Source organism: Protopterus annectens, chromosome 9.part0 (assembly GCF_019279795.1).
Source record: "Protopterus annectens isolate FY-2018-M chromosome 9.part0, PAN1.0, whole genome shotgun sequence".
Classification (NCBI taxonomy): domain Eukaryota; kingdom Metazoa; phylum Chordata; order Ceratodontiformes; family Protopteridae; genus Protopterus; species Protopterus annectens.
Genome location: NC_056743.1, coordinates 170108321 through 170133223, shown reverse-complemented (window position 1 = coordinate 170133223; position 24903 = coordinate 170108321). Strand labels below are relative to the sequence as shown.

Here is a 24903-nt window from a genome sequence, read left to right as displayed (position 1 = left end):
AGGAGGTGTGATAGTAGAGGGAATATGGAGGAGGTAGTGTTGGGTTAGCGCTGTGGTTGGCTATTGGAAAGATGGGAGGGGTTTGGGTGCAATAAAGGTGGGACCACTGGGGGCGGGAAGCGAAGCGGGTAGAGACCCTGTTAGGTTCTTGTATGAGGGGCTGGAAACAATCACAAAGCAAGACAAGTTTGTGTTAAGAACAATCACAATTGACCAAGGACTGCTCTGAAACTAAGTCTTGTCTTAATTTCTCAGGTGGAAAACCAGGATAACCTTGTATCAGTAGGCTACTGTGGTATCGTTTAAATAAACAAACACACAGTATTGATCAGTTATGGATACTATTTGCTAACAGAAGGGAATAAGAGAAAGTGGAAGATGTGTGTGGTGGTGGTGGTGGGGGGGGTGTGCTGCTTACAGCCAAAGCACAGTGCTCTCCAGGGGAAAATGAAGATTGACTAACAGTTAGACACATACTCAAAGTTAACTGTAGCTGTTTGCAGACAGTTCAGACCCGGACTGCACTTTTCTTATAGGAATGTTAAAGGTGGTACCGCAGTTGAATACTTAAGAGTGGTGTTAGGTCTAGAAAATAAGAGTACAGAGAGGAGTAAGCACTTTTGAGATGGTAAATATATATTATAAAGATTATAAAAAACACACTGAACAAATAGCTACCACATGCAGGACAATGTCCTGAACCACTACTTAGTATATGCAGATACTGAGCCAATTGGAAGAACATTAGAAAACAAACACCCAGACAGTTATGCAGCCACAGATAAAAATATAGCGAGCAGCAATCTGTCGTGGTTCTCTAATGTGATTCTATCCACCAGTAACAGCACAACCTTATAGAAATAATTTAGACACTAGTATGAGCTGTCTACACAAAACACTATTACATGAATAACAGTGAACAAGTTGCACCTATGCAAATAGACCATACATACTATTATACTAGTAACAACTTGGTGCATGCCATAGTAACATCAATAATAAAGCATAAAACATATTAGATGTCTAACACAATTCAACAAACATATACAGTTGTAAAATGTCTAATACAGTTCAACATAAATAGGCATTTACAGTTGTAAAACACTTACTGGAGAGACACTGAGCCTTCATGGGGCCTGTAGCAGAGTGGATTGTAGTTTTACAAATGGTGCCTGCCACAGGTAATATTTATTAACTCTGGGATTGTCTTAAGGTAATAAACAGGGAAGGGGAGGGGAGAACAAGGGTGTGAGCAGGCAGTTCTTTGTACTGCTGCTAATGAGCCAAAGCAAGAAAAGTATGTGTTAAGAACAATCACAATCGACCAAGGACTGCTCTGAAACTAAGTCTTGTCTTAATTTCTCAGGTGGAAAACCAGGATAACCTTGTATCAGTAGGCTACTGTGGTATAGTTTAAATAAACAAAACACACAGTATTGATCAGTTATGGATACTATTTGCTAACAGAAGGAATAAGAGAAAGTGGAAGATGTGTGTGTGTGGTGGTGGGGTGGGGCTGCTTACAGCCAAAGCACAGTGCTCTCCAGGGGAAAATGAAGATTGGCTCAGTTAGACACATACTCAAAGTTAACTGTAGCTGTTTGCAGACAGTTCAGACCCGGACTGCACTTTTCTTATAGGAATGTTAAAGGTGGTACCGCAGTTGAATACTTAAGAGTGGTGTTAGGTTGGAGAGACCCTGAGCCTTCATGGGGCCTGTAGCAGAGACCGAGGCCTAATGCCCTTCGGCACTGATTTGCCATGTTGCGAGTAGCAGAAACGAATGCAATGGCCTATCCATTTTGAAATAGTCTGTTTTGAGATAGCCTTTCCTTGTGATCCTGCAGCATGTGATCCTGCAGCATATGCCACTAAAAGTTGCTCAGTCTTTCTGAAAGCTTTAATTGTCCAAGTAGAAGCGTAGCTGTCTGTGCATGTCCAAGGAATGCAGAAGTCTCTCACCCTTGTTCTGTGGATTTGGATAAAAGGTAGGCAAGTGAATGATTTGGTTAAGGGCCACTGGAGCCCACCTTAGGCATAAAATGTCGGGTTTGTCCTCAGAGAAACCCTGTCTGGATGGAAAATGATAAAAGGTTTCACAGCCATGAGTGCTTGTAACTCAGAGACTCGTCTTGCAGAAATTACTGCTAGGAGCAGAGCAGTTTTCCAGGATAAGAATTTTATATCAGCTGTTGAGGCTGGCTCAAAAGGAGGCAGTGCAAGTTTTTCCAAGACATAATTGAGGTCTCATGCAGGCATTGGTGCTCTTCTTGGAGGTCTTATGTTTTTGGCCCCTCTGAGGTACTGCCTTATTAAAGGATGAGAAAAGATAGGTGGTTCCATATTGTAATGGGGTGAAATGGCAGAGGCATGAATTGATGAAAAGGATAGGCCTTTGTCCAGCATCTCAGTTAAATATTGTGAAATCTGAGGAATATTTGGTACAAACATGTCAATTCCTTGTGCCTGGTTCCAAGCACAGAATCTCTTCCATTTTTATGCATAAGATTTTCTGGTACTGGGCCTCCTGGCTTCCAAAATAACATCCATCCATCACAGCTTTGGAGAGAGGAGTGTTGAGAATGGCTACATTATCCGCCATGCTGCCAGATTTAAGGTCCTGAGTTGGCTGTGCAGGATCCGATTGTTTTGTTGGGTCAGTGAGAAATTTGAGGCAATGTCCAGGCTGGACCTTGAGACAAGTTCTTCAGGATTTGGTGCCAGTGTTGGCGTGGCCAGTCTGGGGCAATCAGTATAATTTTTGGCTTTTCTTGTCTGACCTTTAGGAGTACCTTGGGGAGGAGAGGCAGTGGAGGAAAAACATATACTGTTAGGTTTTTCCAGCTGAAGGATAAAGCATCCACTTTCCATGCTTGCTTGTGTTAAGTCCTTGTGCAGTATCTCTGTAATTGGCAGTTGTGAGGGGAGGCAAATAGATCTGTCTGGACATCCCCATTTCATTGTTATCATACTGGAGACTTGTGGATCCAGTTTCCACTCGTGGGGATCCATGAGGTTTCTGCTTAGTTCGTCTGCCAGAGTATTTATCTTTCCTGGCAGGGATTGTGCTTGCAGGTGAACTTGTTAAGTCAATGCTGTGTCCCACAAAGTCATGGCTTGTCTGCAGAGGGGGTAGGAATGTGTGCCTCCCTGCTTATGTACCACATGACTGTAGTCAGTAGTTGTCCTGGATGAAGTAGATCCTTGAAAGCTGTCAGGGCATTCTGAACAGTTAGCATCTCTTTTTGATTGATATTTAGATGCATCTGGCTTGCGGGCCATGTGCCCCGAATACATTTTCCTGCCATGTGGGCCCCCCAGGCATAATCCGATGCGTCCGTTGTTAGTGTCTGCCTGGCTATGGGTAAAGTGAATGGTTGTCCCTTGTTGTGGTGACAGGCCTGTGCCCACCATCGAAAATCCTGATGCAGACAGGGAATGAGGGTAATTAATGTTTCCAGGCTGTGGCAATATAGAGTCCAAACACTTTTTAGATACCACTGTAGTTTCCTCATATGCAGTCTGGCATATGGAATTAGCAGCATGCAGGATGCCATGAAGCCCAAAAAGCCTGCAGAATTTTTCTTGCAGATAACTGGGTCTTTGTTGCCAACATTTTGAAGTAAGAAGTCAGTTGCCTTTGTCTGGCGTGAAATAAGCCATCTGGGCAGCTGTATTTAAGCTTGCACCCAGGAATAGTATCTCTTGAGAGGGTACTAGTTTTGATTTCTTTTCGTTTACTGTGTACCCTAGGCAAATTAGTAATCTTTTTACAAACGCCAGATGCTTTAGTAGAATGTCCTTGTTCTCTGCTTGAATAAGGCAGTCGTCCAAGTAAGGATATATCTGAATTCCTCTGTCTGCAAAATGCAATTACTGGTGCCAGGCATTTGTGAAGACCCTGTGCGCAGTAGAGAAGCCGAAGGGCAGTGCAGAGAATTGGTAGTGCATTGAGCCAACTATGAATCCGAGGTATCTCCTGCAAGATTGTCTGATTGGGACATGAAGGTATGCCTCTTTTAGGTCCAAAGTTACAAGCTAAGCCTTCTTGCCCAGCATGGGCAGAAGCTGCTGCAGAGTCAACATTTTGAATTTTAGAATGTCCAGAAATGTGTTTAGAATAGACAGGTCCAGTATTGATCTCCAGGCTTTGTCCTTTCTGGGTACCAAGAAAAGTCTCTATTGAAATCCTTGTCCCTGCTCTTGCTGTAGTACTCGCTGAATGGCTCTCATGTCCATGAGGGAAGAAACTTGATTTAGTGCCTCTGCCCATTGATTGTGTGGCAGGTCTGGCATACCTTTTGTCCTTGGCAGGGTGTGAAAGTGGAACCTGTAGCCCTGAGACACTATGTTCAAGACCCATTTGTCCTGGGTGATCATGTGCCAATTTTGTGAAAAAAGTGCTAGTTTTCCCCCTAAGGGGGCTGCCAAAAGGTAAGTGCTTGGTGCTGGCAGAGGAAAGTCATTGGGACTGTTTCCTGTATGGCTGTGATTTGTCTTCTCCGCTTTTGGAGGTAGAAGCACCCCATTGTTTAGGCCTGTATGAGCCTTGGGGCTGGGATCTGCCTCTGTGGCCTGTCTGACAATAGAAAGGACCAATTCTTTGTAGGCCACTTCCTGCTAAATCTGGGGGGCTGCACCTGTAAGAAATTCTTAACTGTCTTCATAGATTTCGCTTTGTCCTCCATTTTCTTAACTCATTAACCCAGAGTACCTTCTCATGGCGCCTGTGTGCTTAAACCCGAGCGCGCCATGAGAAGATACAAATTAGAAGCGGTTACCCCCCCCCCCCCCCCGAGTGCCTTCCACAAGCGAGAGAAAGTTTACTGCAGATTTATAGTTCACCTTAATGTAAAAAATGCTGAAATCGTAACTAGATGTGTAATTTAGCATCTGTAGTTGTGATTCAGCGTGTTTTTACATTAAGGTCACATTAAAATTCTTGCTGAAAATCCGATTTAAAAGTTCTTGATAAAGCAAGCGGTGGCAGCCAGATTGTTGCAATCCAAGCCACCGCTTGCTTTATCAAGAACTTATAACACCTCCACCTCCAGCGTAAATTTCTTTTGTTTTCCCCCTTAATAAAAAAAAGAGGGTCCAGCAGCAGGTATTTCCTTTCTTTCTACCAAGAATTAGAGAATTGGACATTTTACCTGCTACTGGATCCTCAAAGGATTTCACGGACCGTCATACCTATCCAGCAGTTCCCGTTAAGCTCAGCGCAATAACTACCTTCTTTTATTCCTGGTAAGTGTTACTTTTTAATGTTAGGCCACCTTTCTGCTCAGAATGGCCTGAGAGAGATGTGATTTATAGCACAGTGCTTCCATCTCTGTACTGTGCAATTAGTTATGTTCATCCAGCCGAAAGACAGCTGTGGGTGTATTTGTTTTGACTGGTTTACAAGTCTGCTCGGAAACTAATTACACTGGCCCGCACATAACCTTAATACATGTGTTATCTAAACCTAGCAGTAGGATGTTAATGTTTCTGGTGAGCAAGACTTTTTTTTCATATTTTTCAAGTGTTTTTGACGTGTGTGTGACAGGTGGTGATGGGGGGCTAGCTAAGCTACGCAGCAGAAGGGACTTGAAGCTTTCCCGTAGTTGCTGTAAAGAATCATAATTTAGTTTTCTTAACTCTGCGTACCTTAAAACTATAGATATTGGCATGGCAGGAGTTTTTGCATTTGTTCGTTTTTCTGTGAAGTGTAAAACTTATCATTAAATGCAGCTTTCGGCGGCTAATGGAATGGTGACTTTGGCCACTTTCTGCTACCCTAGGGTAGAAGTGCTGTTTGAAATGGTTTCCGTACACTCCATGTAAACTGAGTATGTATGACAATTTCAAGGGCATTATAGATGCCTACCATGTTTCTGTTGCGCGTTTCGTGGGTTCTGCGGGCATTTTCTTCGCTGTATCTGCTTGAGGTAAATAGTGGGGTATCTTCTGTAGCTGCAAAGGATGGAAACTGCCGATGGGAAGCAGACTTGTTATGACCTACTCTATGGTCGTTATAACTCCTAGGACTATATTTTTAATGTCTTGTTGTAACTACTATATAAAGTTTGCCATGTAGCGGATGTTGATATTCCTGCTTTAATCTAAACCGTGGGCACTGTAATGAATTAAGCAGCTAAGTGGGGTTGTATGATATTTGAACTGTAGTGCATATCATATGAACAGCCATGATGCTGCCGAGCAAAAGGTTCTCAAAATAAGAGGCTTACTCTGCAGTATCATAAAGTTGTCTTGTAAGTTTGCATTTAATGTTTCATTATTTACAGTCCGTGAAAGTTGAATAGGTTTATTGTACACAGTATCAATTTAATGGATTAAGAATTGTGTTACCACTATAACCCAAAATAATGTACTTGCGTTGCGGCTGCTTGAATTATCAGTGTAAAGCTATGTACTGATCATTCATTTCAGTATTTTATCAAGTCAGAATATTTTTCTGCGTTTTATGACGTTCTAGTCTGTGGCTTACAATATGGTTGTTTGCAGAGTATAAATGATCTGTAAGCATGTTCACTTATTATTGAATGACAGGTGAGCGTCTTAGTTTTTAACATTTAAGACAGTCAACTCGACTTCATTGTATAAATACAAGTGCATTTATTTCAGTGCCTGTGTTATATTGTGCATCAGCTAAAACAGCAAGTGGTTAAGACCAGTTTTATCAGTGTAATACACAAGAATAAACAACTGGCCTGCAGACAGTGTCACACTATTATATCTTGCTGGTAGTTCTTTGAAAATCCTTTATTTAAATAACTGTGTTTAATCAAGGTAATATGTATCTGTTAAGCTGATATCCCATGTTTTTACAACACACATTTCATTTTTTTTTTAATTCCTTTCTTGCAACTAATATGTACTTAGGGTGCCTTTAGCTGCTTGTTGGTGACTGCTGAACAGCAGTCTTTTGTCAGAATAATAACAATGCATAACTGGTAGTGTGGTTGGGAGGGTGGCTTAATGGTTAAGGTGTTTGCCTTACAGACAATGTACAAGGTTTGAATCTCACAGGGGATACTTGGCTAGGTTTGAAATGGCTCGCAAGGGCAGTTAACTTAGTACTAATCTATGAACCTATGGTTTAAATTAAACTTGCAGCCTTAAGCCAGTTCTCAAAATAAGAGGCTTACTCTGTTTGGTCACAATGCACATATAATAAATTGTACATATACATTTGTATTGTGAATGGTGATTTTTAAATACTTTGAAAAGCATTTTGTAGACATGAAGGCTTGTATCATTTTATTTTACTGTTTTAGTGAACCAAGCAGCAACAAATCTGTAGAGAGATTTAAACTTAATTTTGCAATATGGCATACAGCGTGTCAAAATGGGATGGGTGTGGATATAGATCGATCAATGGATAAAGGGCTAACATGTATTTTGTAGTTTTGTTATCCTGTCACTTTAAAATTGATCAAACGGTTTAGTAATGCTGCCATAAAGGACCTTTCATCCATTGTGCATTGGTACCTGTTCCCTTATATTAAATGAACAATTGTTCTTAAATGTGTGGGATCCTGGTGTTCCCACAGTTTGTATTTCTTAAAAATAGAAGATGACATAATTACTAGGAGAACTTCTGGAAGTATGCGCTCGCGTGTGTGTGAGAGAGCGCGAGCATAATGGCTGGGTACCGTGACTTTACCACCAAACTTTTATTGAAGATCCAGCATTCCAGCTTAGATCCTACTGCACGAATGTAGCAATAAGAAGCTCTGACCAAACGTAATATTACCCCCAATTTGCTGTAAATCTACAATGAGGCAGGATCCAGTTATGTGAAGAAGTAAAAACTAGCTTCAAAGAAAGCTAAATAAAGTATCACTAAGCATCGTTTTGCAAAATTTTTGCAGTCTGTGCCTTTAGTACAGACTGAACTGCGCATATGAAGTCTTTTTCTTTTCTCCAGGATCCCATGGGTGCTGGTGCAAACACAAAGAAAAATGTTTAAATACGGTATACTACAGGCAGCATAACTCCGTTTGTATTACTAGTGTAAGCCCAAGGGATTTACTGCTGATGCATATCGAAAAAGAACTGCACGGAGTGAAATTTGTTTGCTGCTTTTAAACAAAAAAAAAACATGGGTATTCACTGTATAACCCCTCCGGTAAGACAGACACTGTGCATTGCTTGAGAAAGTCCTAAAAGTCCTAAAATGGCGTTTGTACAGCATTTTATAAATTAATATCTGTTCTCCGCTAATGTGATTGACATCTTTTAGTATTTTGGAAGGAAATTACCATTTGCAAGAAAACAAAAACATCACAAAACTATATTACTTTACTGTCCTTCCTATATATATTTTAGCTTGTTATTTTGCCTTGCCTATGTATGCAGCCAAGTATAATGAAATGGGAATCTGATGTCTGCTTTGGAAGCCCTCAGTCAGAACTCATTATAGTGCTGCCCAATAAAAAGTAATGGCTGTCTTGTGGTTTATAGCTTCATGCTGGTCTCCTTTCTGTGCTACTAAGTGATAGTGTGTCATGCTTTACTCTAAAGTCATCTTAACCAAATGGCAGTTCTTGAAATTGGTATGTGGTTATAAATCAGGTCTAATATTGCTGTTTACTACATAATTATTTCAGATCTTACTCTTTGCCTTAGAAGACCTTGTAAAGGTATAATCAACTGAAGTGTACAGTACTTGCCTATGATAACACAATGGAAATGAAAACATGGACATTATCCTTTCTGAATTGCTGCAGTAATTTTGTTTGCCTCATGGCTAGCTAGATTGTTTCTGGAAAAGGGTTCTGAACAAGTCCACTCGCCCAGTTAACTAATGGATATCGACAATAAATCAACAGCAATATAATTCTGTCATTGCCAACACCCTTTAAAATTCATTATTTATTTATTGACATTTGATTATCAGGAAAGTCCAGCTGGGTAGAAGCCCATTTTCAGTGGAGGCCTGGGGAGAAAAGCCCCAAATTATTATACAAGTTACGTGACAATCATTTAATACATTTAGGCAAATTTTAGAAAGTTTGTAGAAAAATTAAAGGTAGGTTGGCCTAATATAAACAGGAATTGAAAAACAAAGTGAGGGAAAACCGGCTTAAGGTTTATTTGGAGAGAAAATCACGTAAGAGAATTTGGTAGAAGTACTGAAGTAAGTGAAGAAGGGAGAGTAAGGAGGTATTGGGAATGAAACATTACATGTTCACATTTAAGGATATAGTTTATCCTGGTTTTGAGTAAGAACAGAGCAAGATTGTAGTTAGGAAGTCTCTCATACTGGTTTTGAAAGAAAAGGAAAGGTATTGACCTGATGAATACAGGTAAGAAGTTCCAGGTCTTCATCAACCCTGTATGAGATCAGACGATGCACCCATTGGGGGGGGGGCGAAACTACCCACTTATTTGGGTTTTTTTTTTTTTTTTTTGTTTTACGGATCAGTGTTTTTTGTTTGTTCTGTGTGTTTGAGATTGAGTTTTCCTCTACTGCAAAACCCGTGGAGAGAGACTGCCAGTCACTAAGTTCATATTTCTTATTAACCAAAACCGTCTGAAGTTACAGGTGTCGAGCCTAGTATGCAGTGTGTGTGTGTGTGTGTGTGTGTGTGTGTCAGTGTGATTTTTCAGGTATGCTTTTTTTTTTTTTTTAAAGTGTGTGTTATAGAATGCAGTTCTGTGATTTCATAGCGAGTGAGCTTGCTTACATTGGTTTAGTCTTTGAGTGTGTGTTATAGAATGGAATTCTGTGGTTTCATACCTTTAAACAGCGGCTGCATGTCCAGTTGGCCTACCTGGTTAAAAATGAGAATTATTGCTATTATAATTAGTTTTATTTGCCTTTTTTTTACATTTAAAGGTAGGACTAGATAATGCTGTGTGATGATTGTGGAGAAGGGTACCCTGTATTTTTTTTTGTGCAAGTGTGAGGATGGTTGGTTACAGCATTGCTTATTTTGTCGTGTCCAGGGGACAAGCAACATACATTTTTTGATGTTTTGTAGGTCTTCTTATATCTCCCTATACATACATAGTCAGTTAAAAGTTTGCTGAGCTTTTCCCATTGCTTTGCTCATAAAGCAGTTTATTGCTATGAAAAAGGTTGCACTCAGCATATGTGTTCTGTTTGGCTAATTGATTTTGCAGTTACCATAGCTGACATCATATCTAATAAAGGCATTCAGGGCATGGAATAAGTAATGGTGTGAATCAGAACACAATTCCTTGCTGAAATGTTTTTCATTAAATGATCCTAATCACAATTTCTTTACATGTGTTTGGTCTACAAAATCCAATTATATAGGTCTCATTGAAAGATCATAATATATGTCACTGCACTGCATGATGAATGTGTCTTTCCATTGCATTTGATTTATCTTGTTTGTATTTATTTTACATTTGTTGATTTGTCCTTGATGGATTCATTTAGCTCTTACTTTTATTCAGAGTAGTTTCTTCTAACCTTATCACGTTATGTGACTATCTGCAGTATTTTAAAAATGTTGCTCAGCCCAGAAATCAATGTATGCATTAGTAGGCCAACATTATTACAGATAAGATGTCTTATATAATACATTTTTACAGTTCAGATGAATACTGTCCTATTTATACCAGAATCACTGTTTACGTCTTTAGAATGGGTAATTGTGATGCTGTGTGTTTGTGTATCTGTCATAAGTATGACGTGTTCTTTTAATGAACCTCTGTCGATGTTTCACTTGTTGGATATGCCTGGTTATAGGAAGCATTGTACTGGATTGGTCTGAAGTATGCTGAATCAAGTGGAACATTGACTTCCTTGGACCGAGATACCTTACCTTTGTTTGTACATTGAAAAACATAGAATGATTTCCTCACGAGTGTAGACTTGTGATGGTCAAAGGCTAGATTAATGTCTGTGTGTGCCCCCAAGTCCCTGACTACTGAGTCAAGTCTTAGGCATGTGGTATCAATATGACAGTCCCAAGGGCTGGCTGACTTCCTGGAGGATATTCATAGGTGGGTACTAGGCTATCTGCCCGAAGGCATTTATAAGCCTAGCCAGAATGTGCTGGCTTTCGCCGTCCCCTTAGATTAGTTCCCTGTGCCTCTGTCCAGCAGAGCCAATGAAGTGATTCCCGAGGTAAACTGTTTCCCATCCACCCGTCAAGGTTTCCTTTGAAGAGTGTTAGTGAGGAGCTCTGCCTAATGTAGATTGGGATCTTGTTCCAAAGCATGGGAAGTCTCTGGGACAGGAATCTATCCCTCCAGCATGTCCTATTTATTGTTGGGGTGAGGTTTAGATCCCTAGAGCATGTGGCTCGAGGGGATAAGATTTTCTTTAGGTGGAGCATGTCCATCAATTCTGGGTCAGACATGGCCTTGTACGTCAGGCAGAGATCACCTCTGAGTAGGCGGTATGCAACAGAGTACAACTGGAGTTTCTTCAGTCGAGCTGCATAGGGCATCTGTTTGAGGCCATTGATCCTCTTGGTGAGGGACTTCTGTGGTCTTTCCAGCTGTTTGCAGGTGTCTTGTAAGGTACATTTCAAATGGGGCATTGTACTCTAAGATGGGTCTGATGAGTGATGAGTAGAGGGGCACAATTAACTTTTTTGATCTGGATGCAAACCCTTTTGTGATTAGGTGGGCCACGTAGAAGGATTTTCTAGCCACTTTGGCAATGTGATTATCAAAGGTGAGATTACTATCTACTTGGGTCCCCTGATCCCTTATTACGTCTTCCGTATTTAGGGGACTGCCACCTATGTGGTAGTTTGTGGGTACTTTGTATATTGTTATGTATTTCTTGGCAATTTTGTGTTAGTCCATGGCTCAGATGCCAGTTATTTGTCTATGTTAGTCCTTTATGGAGAGCATTTGTGGCACTGTTTCATTTGAGGATGTGCACATGCCTTGTGGTTGTGCATGTGGAGAAATGTACCTCAGAGTTGGCTTTGCTAGATTCTATTTGTCTTCAGATGTGTTTAGTTTTACACAGCTTTTATCTTGCTGGGTGCTGCACCTCCTACTTTTGGCCATGAATTTCTTCCTTCTGTTACAGAGCCTACTGATGTTGTGATTCCCACCAAGGGTGGCTGTTATTTATTTTGGTTTAGCTGTTTGGTTGCATGGTCAGTGTTTCCAATAATACATGGGTTTCCTGGGTCACAGAGGGGGGCCTATGTCTTGCAAGTAAGTGCTATGGGATTTGGCTTATGGCACTTTCAAGATGGAGAAGCTCAAGTTCATTGTCCTGCTTGACATGCCATGAGTCCTACATAACCACCTTTAGTAGTTTTCATAAGTCATATCTGCATTTTAAACCTGTACCGAACTGCTGTCTGGGTACTTTGCTACTTGGAATTTCTTATTGCAGCATAAAAATGAACAAGCAAGAGTAGTTGGCATTGCAGTCGTTTGATTTTTTTTTTGTATTCTTTATATTTACAGCCTCTAGCATATGTTTCACAATTTTTTTTAAATTATATGAAGTAGTTAAATGTGTTTGCAGTTCTTTAGAATGTGGTTATTGTACTACTGTGTAATTTTAGTTTTCATAAATGATATCTGCATTTTAAACCTGTACTGAACTGCTGTCTGGGTACTTTGCTACTTGGAATTTCTTTTTGCAGCATAAAATGTCATTTGATTTCATCTGATTGGTGTTTTTGTATATGGAAATATAAAATAGAGCTTTCAGTATTATTAAAAATGTAAGCTTTTGTGATTAGATGCTGTTCTTTGGTTTATCTTTTGCCAGTATTGCACCAAGTAGAGTTGACATTGTGAAAGGTGTTAAGTGTGCTATTTATGTAAGGGGAAATAAACTAAGAATCCTTTGTACAGTTTTTGAAGTTTTAGAACAACCTTGGGCATGTTTTAAGTGATAGTGGATTGCCAAGTCTGTTTGTGTTATTACAGGTAGTATACTTGCTTTTGATGCAGAAGGCTGTGGGTTCTACTTCCACAGTATGTAGATGGATTGCTGATACTGCACTGTGTTGTAATTTTTACTTTGGCAGAGATACCTAGTAACTATGAACTTATCAGTTTGCCATCCATTCCCTAATGCAATCTTACTAGCTTACTAGCGCAAACTCTAGCTATGCCACTGATCAGTAAGCCATGGAAAATGACTTTTTGAGGTCTTAGCAAACTATAATATTCTTTTCCTAAGATTAAAGTATTGTCTACCATAAAATGCCCTACTTTTACCACAAACTCATACACTGCAAGTAATCAAAAACAAAATCCACCGTTAACAGACCTGCTGGTAAACAGACTCGCTCATTAGTTCCTTTTAGTACAACTTAGTCCGCATGGTGGCTCCATCATTATATATATATATCTATCTATCTATCTATCTATATCTATATCTATATCTATATATATACCTATATATATATATATATATATCTATATATATATATATATATATATAGATATATATATAGATATATATAGATATATATATATATATATATATATACATACACACTATAAAGATTTATTTTTGTAAACAACTTGTACCATGATATGAATATGGTATATATGTTTTTCTCTTACCAAACTATATGAATGGCCATCAACTGTACTTCTTATTACTTACAGATCAGCCACATAAGGTTGAGATTTTCTCTAGGTTTGTTGCATTTCTGATTATACTCGGTAGTTGTCTGAGTGAGATAAAGGTAATTACTTGCTGACTACTACCTGCATGGAGCTATGTTATATTTTGGGAATTTTTTTGGCCTTAGTCAGTAGTGTGTGCAACTTAGCCCTTCCTCCCACCTAAGTGTTATACTATGTTACTGAATTACTGTATTACATAACAGCTGCACAAGGTAATATAATGAGTACCTACTCAACAGGTTATGTGCGGCAATTATCACCTGTGTCTGAGCATGCATACCTTTGCAGTAATGAAAGGCAGGTCATTATCACCTTAGCAATAAGTCAGTTACAATATAGCACTGAGTCATTATCACTTTTCAGGTAAAACTATCAGGAGCTGTCACTATTACTCACATAAGTACAACTCGTTATCACATTGATGAAAGCACAAGCCAGATTTTGTTTTTTTCTCTGCATGTAGTCATTGCAAGCCACTCCCTCCATTCTTCATCAACTACCTAGCCTCTGAAACCCCTTCCTTTATATATATAATGTGTGTAACCCACAAAGAAAGAAGGTGAGCTAAAATGCTGCAACTCATCCGTACAAGAACATGATGAGTCACCTGCAGTATGTCTCTGACATGGTACGCAAAGAGAAATATCCTCATGCTCAAAATGGAAATAAAGCTTTCTAGTATTAGCAGGGGACGTAGGACTGAAAAATCATAAAACAGGACTTTATGACCATCAATCTGTTTAATTTACCGAACTGTAAAATATGTCCACACGCACCATCTTTCATGAATATTAGAAACCTGTCCCTCCCTTCCTCTGTAGGATTCTTTTTCCGGGACAAGAGCAAGCAGCTGGCCCAGCCAAGGATACACGGCCTGCTTGCAGGGGAGACAACCCTATAAAAGAGAGGAAAGGTCATGAACTCACTTTTATATACTGCAGCAATCAGTTCCCATACCCAGAGGTCCTTGGTTAGACTGAACCAATGCTGCCCAAACCGGCGGTCCTTACCCTGCTTTTTCTTTTTACATGTGCTCCCTTGTCACTGTCCACCCATTCAGTATTTCAGGTAAGGTAAGACTGTATCTTATGCTGTTCTGGGAGTTACTGGAAAGGGAGCAGCCAAAAACCCTATGCTGTCCCATCGCCAAATCTTGTGTTGGTGGGTGCATCACAGGGGGCATACCCAGCCAGCATGGATCTTGTGATCCACCTGGATCACTGTTGGGAACTTGAAGACTCTTCAGCTCAGTCCCATAGTGCTGCTGTCCTAGGTAAGCATGGGCTTGGGTGTGCCACTGTGATGTAATGCTTCCTTCCGGGAAAGGACACATGCAAAAAGACACAGCCTGGGTCAGTCTTGGTCTTTTGACATGTTGCCTTGATGTAGCTCTCCACTCAGTCTCCCTGCCTTTAAGTGTAGTCAGTGTATGTAGGTGAGTAGTAAATGTATGAAGGTCAGGACAGCAATTAGTGAGTTACTTCAGTCCCTCATCCCTTAGGTCCATTGCTGAATGGGCACATGTAAAGAGAAAAGGCAGAGGTAAGGCAGACTGCTGACACTGAAAAAGGTCATGAGACCATAGTGGTATCAGCAGTCTGAGTGGGCAGCCGGCACAGCTATGGGACACTACAGATAACCAACATCTGGAGCCCCATGCCTGTCCTTGGCATATTAGTGGAGCGTCAGTCCTTGCCCTGCTTTTTCTCTTTACATGTGCCCTGGCTGTGCACCCTTGTCAGTGTCCACCCATGCATTATTTCAGATAAGGTAAGACTGTCTTCTGCTGTTCAGATGTTTACAGAATGCGTTCATGCATGGCTTGATGCACAGGGTTGGTGGATCGACAATATGCCATAACGGCATCACCGCCGAAGATGTTCACCGGTTCAGAAAGGATGGCATTCACCTAACTGAGGAGGGCATTGCGTTGTTCTTGACCAACCTCCACAATGGCGTCAGGAGAGCCATGCATGATTGTGAGAAGAATGGAAAACACCCATGACAAAGTCGGACCAGTATAATAAGTAAAACACTATTATGAAATGTGTTGTGTAAAATTAATTTCTCTGAGCATGGCAAATAACTTATGGAAATTATGATTTTTTTTTTCATATTTTGGTAAATAACTTTGCAAGGGAGCATCTGAATGTGTTAAGTAATACCTCATTTTGCAAAGATTATTTATAGTTCTAACATGGTAAAAAATTGTGCCTGTATGTTGTATTCATAGGCAGATATCAAAGTTTGTTTGTGACGTACGGTTATGGAAATTATGATTTTTTTCATATTTTGGTAAATAACGTTGCAAGGGATCATCTGATTGTGCCAAGTAATATCTCATTTTGAAGACAGTATTGCTGGTTCTAACAAGGTAAAAGAATTGTGCCTGTATGTTTGACACATGTGCAGATATCAAAGTTTGTTTGAGACTTATGGTTATGGAAATTATGATTTTGTTTCATATTTTGGCAAATAACTTTGCAAGGGAGCATCTGAAAGTGCCAAGTAATATCTCATTTAGAAGACAGTATTGCTGGTTCTAACATGGTAAACGAATTGTGCCTGTATGTTGTACTCATAGGTGATATCAAAGTTTGTTTCGGACTTAGGTTATGGAAATTATGATTTTTTTTCATATTTAGGTAAATAACTTTGCAAGGTAGCACTGCATTGTGTGAAGTAATACCTCATTTTGAAGATAGTGTTACTCCTTACAACATGGTAAAAGAACTGTGTCTGTGCACTGTACACACATAGAGATATCAGTTTGTTTAGTCTTGTACGAATATGAAAATTATACATTTACAATACTTCTCATTATTATGCCCATATCTCTGCAAGGGAGCATGGTAATCACACAAATGATGCGTCATTTTGAAGTTGACATTCAGACGCACAACTTCTACACTGATATGTAGGCTCTGTCTGTTACAGGTGATGAGATATTATGCTTCGTTTATTTATCAATTATGAGAAATAATATACTAATCATATTTCTGTGAATATCTCATGAAAGGAGCGTCACACAGTTATGGTTAAGGTATCATTTTAAAGCTGACATTCATACTAACAAATTAAATTCAAATTGTATGGGTCTGCATGGTACATAGACCAAGATATTATGCTTTGCTTTTCCAAAAAGTTAAAAAATTTGCACAATATCAGCATTCCTTGCCAAATATTTAATAATGACTTTGATATGCACTATCAACATTTACACTGTTGGAAAGGTCAGTGTCTGCTGAACAACTTTCACGTTTACATTTTTAGTGTAGCTCTTATAGTTAAAGAGTTATGAACATTTGTTTTCTGTATAGTATTACAAATGGATTTTCTGAAAATGAGCTCAGGCTGCACTGTTGTTCGTATGGTGGAATTAAGCAGGCAGCTTTTTCTGAGCTGCTCTGGAGTGAATGAGTTAAACACCTCTTCTGCTTTAACACCAAACAAAGTATCATGCTGTAATGGAGCACCTAATAATTTTGCTTTATCATCAGGCAGATTCTGTTCCTTTAACCAAGCATACCGCCTAATGACAGAACCCGTAACAGTGGCCCTGCAAGAGGCCTCCAGAGAATCAAAACCACATTGCAAAGTATGCTTTCCCACTTGTTCAGTTGCATACAATAAATCCTGCATTTCCTTGTTTTCTGCACATTCAGAATTTAATATTTTCTGTTTAAGCAGTGACATTAAGTATTGCTGATATTTAAGCATATGAAATTGACAATTTAAAGCCCTCACAGCCAAAGTAGCAGAAGTGTAAACCTTTTTCCCCCCATCTGTCCAGTGCCAGTGAATCCCTATCAGAAGGGATAGGGTTTTTTGCAGTGGAAGCCTTGACCCCTTTGGGACACTGAGAAATAGTTTCTGGGTCAGCAGCAGGGTTTTTATAAAGAAATTTATGTGAATCTGGAACCCTGTAGTATCTGTCTGGCTTAACAGGTGCAGGGGGTAGAGAGTCAGGAGACGGGCCAGACTCTGAAAATACATCTACAACGTCTAAAAACAGGAGGGATAGCAAGAGGCCTGTGCTGCGGTAGTAAAAGAAAGTCTCCGAGCCCTTTCTTAAATTCTGAGTAGTCTTGGCTCTCCCAGTGGAAGTGCTCTCTCATGGTATGCAGGGTTTCCCCAAAAGAATAATCCTCAGGAGGAGAGGCTGAAGTGATAACTTCTTCAGCATCGGAATCCTCATAGGGAGGGAGAGAGTATCCCTGTTCAGAAGAGGAGTCAGAGGAAATGGAAACCCGATCTGAAGATTCATATTCTGTCTCTTGCCTAGGCCTCTTATCAAGAGGGGGATGGGAACCCCTGATCAAAGTAATTAGGTCTTCGGCCATTTTGACTATCTGTTTTTTTTAGGCATGGAGGCCTGTCCAGGAGCTTGCTGCACTTGTTTCTTTGTCTTTAGTGGTGCTTTAGTCTTCGCCTCTGAAGCTGTAATTTGTTTTATATATAACTGTGTAGGCCTAAAAACACCCTCAGAAGCAGATGCCTGCTCAGTGGTTCTGGACCCATCTGAGGGAATATGTTCCAAGTGTCCAATACCTTGAGTTTCCAGAGGCCTAGTCTGCTCCATGTGGGAGTCGGAAGCGGCCTGCGGCTCTGAGGTAGTGGGCGTCAGGGGCTGCGAAAGCGCCTGAGAACCGGTGACTGGCTTAGAAGAAGCCTAGTCAGTTTTGGACCACGGATGCCTGTTCTTTTCCTTGCGTTTCTCGTGAATAGCTGCAGATGGATGGCTATCCGACGACATTGTGTAATTAAATCTCCGGCCAAAGTAATGAAATGCAAAATCGTACCGACACTTAATAGTGCGTTGGTTAAGTCTAGCACAAAACCTGCAATTAGCAATGTCGTGATCAGGGCCTAGGCAAGGAATACAATAAGAATGGAAGTCCTTATGAGGTATTTGCTTCCCACAAAAAATACAATTAACTTTTTCTGACATCGGTCTGGAGCAAGAAAAAAAGTTTCCCCAACGGGGTACCTGGCTTTAAATGAAGACTTCAGATCTGAAATTCGAACACGAAAATCTCAGGAGTCTGCCGACCGGCACTTGCGAACTGCTTTGGGCACAGCGCGGCAAGAAAGACTTAAGAAAATGGTGTCTACTGCATCTTTTATACCCCTGGTGCTCTGACGTCAGGGAAGAGGCGACAGCAACCGACGCCGAACCAGGACTTTGGAATTCAGGCCGCCTGCCAGCAGGATAACCCAAGAGTAATGACTGCAACAGTGAAACACTATGAACATCTCAATTATGGCAGTATAACAAAAGGGCAATAAAATAAAGTCATATAGAACAAAGGATAATTTGTTAAAGTTGTGGAGAACTGTAACAAGGGGAAGAATCTAAGTAAGGCATGGATTGACTACAAAAAAAGCAGCTGATGGTATTCCACCACTCATGGATAAGAGTGCTTAAAAATGTACAAGATGCACCCTACACTGATTGACTACATTACAGTAACCATGAAACAGTGGCAGACCACTTTGCAATTAAGCCATAATAAAGGATAGATTATTATCCCAAGGATAAAAATTGAAAGGGGGACATTCCAGGGTGAGACACTCACTGCTGCTATTCTGCCTTGCCATTAATCCATTAAGCTGTTTACTTAACAGCTTATGTCAGTGGTTCCCAAACTTTTTCGATTCTCTGTTCCCTTGTTGAATCCAATTTTTCCAAAGGCGCCCCCCCCCCCCCAATTCTAATGTAAACAAAATTAATTACTACCATTGGCTTAACAGTTCTGGCATCCAATAACTTCCAGAGTTGTCTGACCTTTGCCAGGCAGTAAATCAACAAACCACACAACACTCGTTACTGCAGTTAACAAGCACTTCATTTGAAATCACTACAACTAACTCTATTGTACTTTGCAATGGTAGGCAAGCTTTTACTGCACTACAGTATGGTACAGTATAATGTAAACTTTAACTGCTGGCAAAATGCAACAAATCATATGGAAAGCATAGTTACATTTCCAGCAGCACTACTCAGGCATTTCTTTTCTCCCCTTCCCCAAAGAAAGTTTTAACTGCTCAGTGTTTAAGTACCACCTAGAGAGTCCCCCAATGAGGGGGAAAATGCATATATCGCAACAGTTGGAGGTGCTAATCTTTTATGCTGACTGTTATTTAAGAGAAACAGAGTACAATGAAGCAGATAAAGCCACACAACTGGAGGGGATCTGAAATGCATACGCTTTCCCCAATACATGCTAAGCCTACAAAATGTGAATTTTTAAGACCACCAACTTTAATTTAGGCTTTTACACAGCTGTACCAGCCACCACCAAGAACAGACTATTTCACTTTATCTGACAAATACACAGAAACAAATGTAAAATATGCTTGACATATGTAGTACTGCACTTTTAAGTCATAATGGGTTGTTCAGTGCTTTCACTCATCGTCCCGTCAATGCACTCAATGCATTGCACCCCAGCAGCTCCATGAAAACTGCCCCAAGGCAGCATAACAAATATAAGAATTTTATTAAAGCAATCTCACAGAAACAAAATGGGGAAAGGTGCGATAGAAACACTGAAGCAAATCAGTACAGGTAATCTGAGGGCAGCTTACATAACTTTACATACAAAGTATTTGAATAGAAAGGATAAAAAATTAGTAACTATAAAATACCACATACTGGTAGTTTATATTAAATGGTAACAATAAGTGGGAGAGAGAAATGTTTTACTCAACTGCCACACAATTTAAAATGTGTTGCATCACCAACAGTCATACTATGAAATTAAACAGGTGTACAGAAATGTGATGCTAAACATACACAGAGCTAACCAAGACAATGACTTGCCACATAGATTTCATCAGCTTAATAAAGCACATCCTGCAAACTGTAAAATCGGAACCACTCTCTATTAAGAGTGTCATACTGTTAATATAACTAATTCATAAAAACCTTTAAACAGTGTTCAATGCACACCTGTTTCATTCCCAGTCCTGGCAGTTTAAATGTCCAAAGCCCACCCACCAGAAAAGAAAAATATTTACATTCCTATCTTATCAGATGCATACATTTAATCACTGCCATTACTGTTCAGTGAAAGCAGAACACTTACCCTTTTTGAACTCCTCTAAAAGGCATGGACTGACCCCACCATGGGTAGGTGGCACTGTGAGGACAGACCGTGATTTGTCATGAAGTAAGTGTGTCTTACTAATGAGCTAGGGTACCCGGAGGCAGACTTAGAGGGTTAGGCGGTAACCAGGTGTTTGTAATACAATATCAAGGAGGATCACCGTGTTAACACGCTGCTATACCGTAATAACCTTTAGCACGGCCGCAAAATAAGCCACGAACTAATAAGCTTAGTAACCACGCTTATTAGTTTGTGGTTTATTTTGCAACTAAGCGTATTAGTTGGCGGTGCCTCTCCAAAGCTGCGGCTCCCCAGGGCGCCATGGCGCACACTTTGGGAACCCCTGTTGTATACAATTAATGACTACGATCATGCATGCTTACTCAACTGCTTCTACAAAATGGCACTAAGGTTGTGCAAGTGTACGGCTCTATACGTGCATATACAGTCTCGCATGCTTCTTAAAGATAAAAGCACACACACTTTACACTCTGATCTACATCCTCTCTCTGAGAAATAGACCATACAAATGTTAGATGGTCAGCATGCAGAAATCACAGGTAAACCACAGACATGTATTACACAGTACTAAACAAAAGTTTGCTGCATATTTCACACTTAGTTTAGATATTCGTCCATATCGTGACAAAACTGAGAATTTGATTTAGCAGCTGGGACAGTTTCTGCAAAATGGTTGACCTATGGAATTTTCTAATCACTTTCTGGAACAGAAATCAGACTTTTGAACACATTCAAAACCTCATTCTCTGAATTCGTACCATCTCTCCTTCCTTCAAAGGAAGAAGTAGTTTGCTCGATCGGTCGTAACTAGATTTCTGGGTATTACACTTCTTAAACAATTGAGCCTTGATAGTTTAATGTTCTTCGACTTAGGCTGCAACAAACTGGATGAAATAGGTAACATAGTTCTAGTTTGTCTGAAAGTAACCTTTGAGCAGGTGAGCCAAGATTATCACCAAGAGGTACGTTTCTGAGATTAAACAAATTCAAGAATATCTGTAGTCACGCTTTGACCTTTCAAGTAATTGCTTTGCACTCTTTACTGCTCTTCCAGCTAGACCATTGGATTGAGGCTATTCAGGACTACTAGTGACATGTATTAAGTCCCACTCTCTTGCAAGTTTCTGAAACAACTGGCTAGTAAATAGAGTACCATTGTCAGTAAAAAGTTTGTGTAGACTACCATGAACTGAGAAATGACGTTTCAACTTAGTAATAACAGCTGAGTTTAAGTTTGGTAGTAGATCAATTTCTAACAAATTTGAATAAGAGTCTACCAAAACTAAGCAGTGTTGATTGTTCCACTCTAAGATATCAGTTGCTACAATAGACCAAGGTAATTCAGGAGTTGGACTTGGCTGAAGTGGTTCTCTCTGCAAACGCGATCTGAACAGGTAGAAAGAACTTTATCAATGTCTTTCGATAATGAAGACAAAATACTAATTCTCATGCTCTTCTATTAGTAGATGTAGTACCTGGGTGACCACAATGTAAAATCTGGATGTATTCCTGTTATAAAGGACACAAACAACAATTTTAGGACCTTTGAAAATAATGCCCTCTTCCATGAACAATTCATCTCTGTAGGGAAAATACATTTGCACTTCAGGTAATATACTAGATAGGTACCAAAACACCTTTTCCACTCCTCAGGCATCCTCTGACTTTCCAAAATTTCATTAAACAATCTAGTTAAAAATTCCTCTGCCGTTTCTCCTAAGCACCTCCATGCTTCCATTGGTATGTCATCTGGGCCAACAGCCTTTCCAGTCTTCATCCTCTTCATAGCGGTCCTTACTTCCTCCTTGCTAATCTGTTGCACTTCCTGATTCACTATCCCCACATCATCCAACCTTCTCTCTCTCATTCTCTTCATTCATCAGCCTCTCAAAATACTATTTCCATCTACTCAACACACTCTCCTCTCTTGTGAGTACCTTTCCCTCACTATCCTTTATCACCCTTACTTGCTGCACATCTTTCCCAGCTCTGTCCCTCTGTCTAGCCAATCGGTACAGGTCCTTTTCTCCCTCTTAAGTGTCCAATCTCTCATACAGCTCTCCATACGCCTTATCCTTAGCTTTCGCCACCTCTCTCTTTGCCATGCGCCTCATCTCCTTATACTCATGTCTACTTTCTTCATCTCTGTACGACCATAATAATAGTGCGACCATAAATACAATCATGAAACTTAGAACTGTTTGAGCATAGTGCATCTCAAGTCTGTGTTCGTGTTCTTGATGCACAGGCTACTGGTCTGCCCTCTTGAAGTTTAACTGCACCTAAACCAAATTTTGAAGCATCACAACAAAAAATAATTGATTTGTTCACATCATAATGTCAATGTGGGGAAGTGGCAGTTTTCTGCTTAAGGTCTTCACATGCCTTCTGATGTTCTAACCCTGACCATGCAACATTTTTGCATGCAAGCTCTCAAAGATTGTGTCAACTCACTAAAGTCTAGTATAAGTTTGCCTAAATAGCTGACCATTCCCAGAAAATACTGCAAACTCTGTACATTATCTGGCAGTAAATCTTTAGAACAGCTACTTACTTGGTCAGATCTGGTTTTAAGCTTGTACTTTTAAACAAATGACCTACATAAGTAACTTCTGGAAGTCTGAATTTGCACCTCGAAGAATTGTGCTTTCATTCACTTCATGAGCTCTATCTAGTACTTTTAGGTTTCTGTCATGTTCTGCTTCACCATTGCCTCCAACCAATAGATAGTCTACTATGATGGCACGTGAATAACCTGAAAAAATTTGCTTCACTGCACGCTGAAAAACTTCACTTGCACAATTTACTCCAAATGGCATCCTTAGGAAGCTGTAGCTCCCAAACGGAGTACCAAAAGTAGTTAGAAATGAGGATTTGCGATCCAGCATCACGTGCCAAAATGAACTCTCTGCAGCCGAAACAGAAAATACAGTGGCATTCAGTATTAGAGCTGCAACCTCTTCGACTGTGCACATAGAATGATAGTCTTTTTAATGCTTTGTTCAGATCTTTCAGGTAAATGCATATTCTGATTTTGTCTAAGCCTTTGTGAGCGGCTACCATAGATGACACCCACTCAATTGGTTCTGTGACTGGACAAATCACACCTTGCTGTACCATTTTATCCAACTGAGCTTTAACTTTATCTTGCATCACTATTGGAACTCTTTTTGCTGGACTGACTACTGGTGCGATCTCTGGCTCTAACTTCATGGAATATGCAACTGGAAGTTTGCCTAATTTGTCACCGAAAACATCAGAATACACTGAGAAAATGGCTTCTGAAAAACTGGAACTCAGAACTACACTCACATCATTAAACTTCTGTGGCAAAAGAAAGCAGATTCATTCTTAAACTATCTTTAAGACAAAGATTGCACCAGTCTTCGGACTACATAAAATACGTTGCAACAGTTCTCAGCCAAATAACTTGCAAGTATCACTGAACTTTCAGTTTGAATTTCTTTACCTCCATAAGCAACACGTCTCGCACTACTGGTTACAATGAGTTTTTCTTTAGCTCTCACTCTTGCAAACGTGTCTGCCAATATAACATTACACTTACAGCCAGTGTCTACCTTGAGCTCTGTGGATTTTCCATTAATCTGGGCAGAACAAAATACTTCACTCCTTGTTAACAAGTTCACTACATCAACTCTTTCACCAGGCATCGATACAGAATCCACATAGAAAGCTGACTGTTTAATAAACTTAATAAACTTGCTTTTTTGTGTGACCTCTCTAAAACTGTGTGAGGCTTGCTTGATCTGCAAACTTCTGGAAATGATTCCATTTTTTTTTTTTTTTTTTTTTTTTTTTACACTTGTGACACTGCTGACCATATGCTAAGCACTTCACTCAGACTCGTGATTTGCACTACAATTGTGAAGGTTGACAAACGGTTTTACTGGAACTTGCCTGTGCTGCACGGAGCTGCCGTTGGAGCTTACACCTTTCTTAGAACTTTCTGGAAAAGCTGCACACCTTGTTTGGAAATCCTGTAGCTGTCACAATCTTAGGCCTGTTCTTGTTTGCCACGTGTTGCATATTGTCTACATGTGCTGTGGAACCAACTGAAACCATGCTCTCTTCACCCGCAGTGTTGTGTGTTTTTCTGTCAACTCATGGATCTGACAAATCTCTATGGCTTTACTCAATGTTAAATTAC

The 24903-nt window shown here is 40.0% G+C and overlaps 1 protein-coding gene across 1 annotated transcript in view; it reads right to left on the bottom strand.

Moving 5' to 3' along the window:
- The window catches only part of PIK3C2A (phosphatidylinositol-4-phosphate 3-kinase catalytic subunit type 2 alpha), a gene marked incomplete in the record, with an annotated part of 1553204 nt that extends 1528798 nt beyond the window's left edge, over nucleotides 1-24406 (bottom strand). Inside the window, 3 exon segments of the mRNA XM_044082088.1 lie at nucleotides 14352-14497; nucleotides 23337-23490; nucleotides 24205-24406. Coding sequence (XP_043938023.1) covers nucleotides 14352-14497; nucleotides 23337-23490; nucleotides 24205-24406 — 502 coding nt within the window.
- Between the last annotated feature and the right edge of the window lie 497 nt (nucleotides 24407-24903).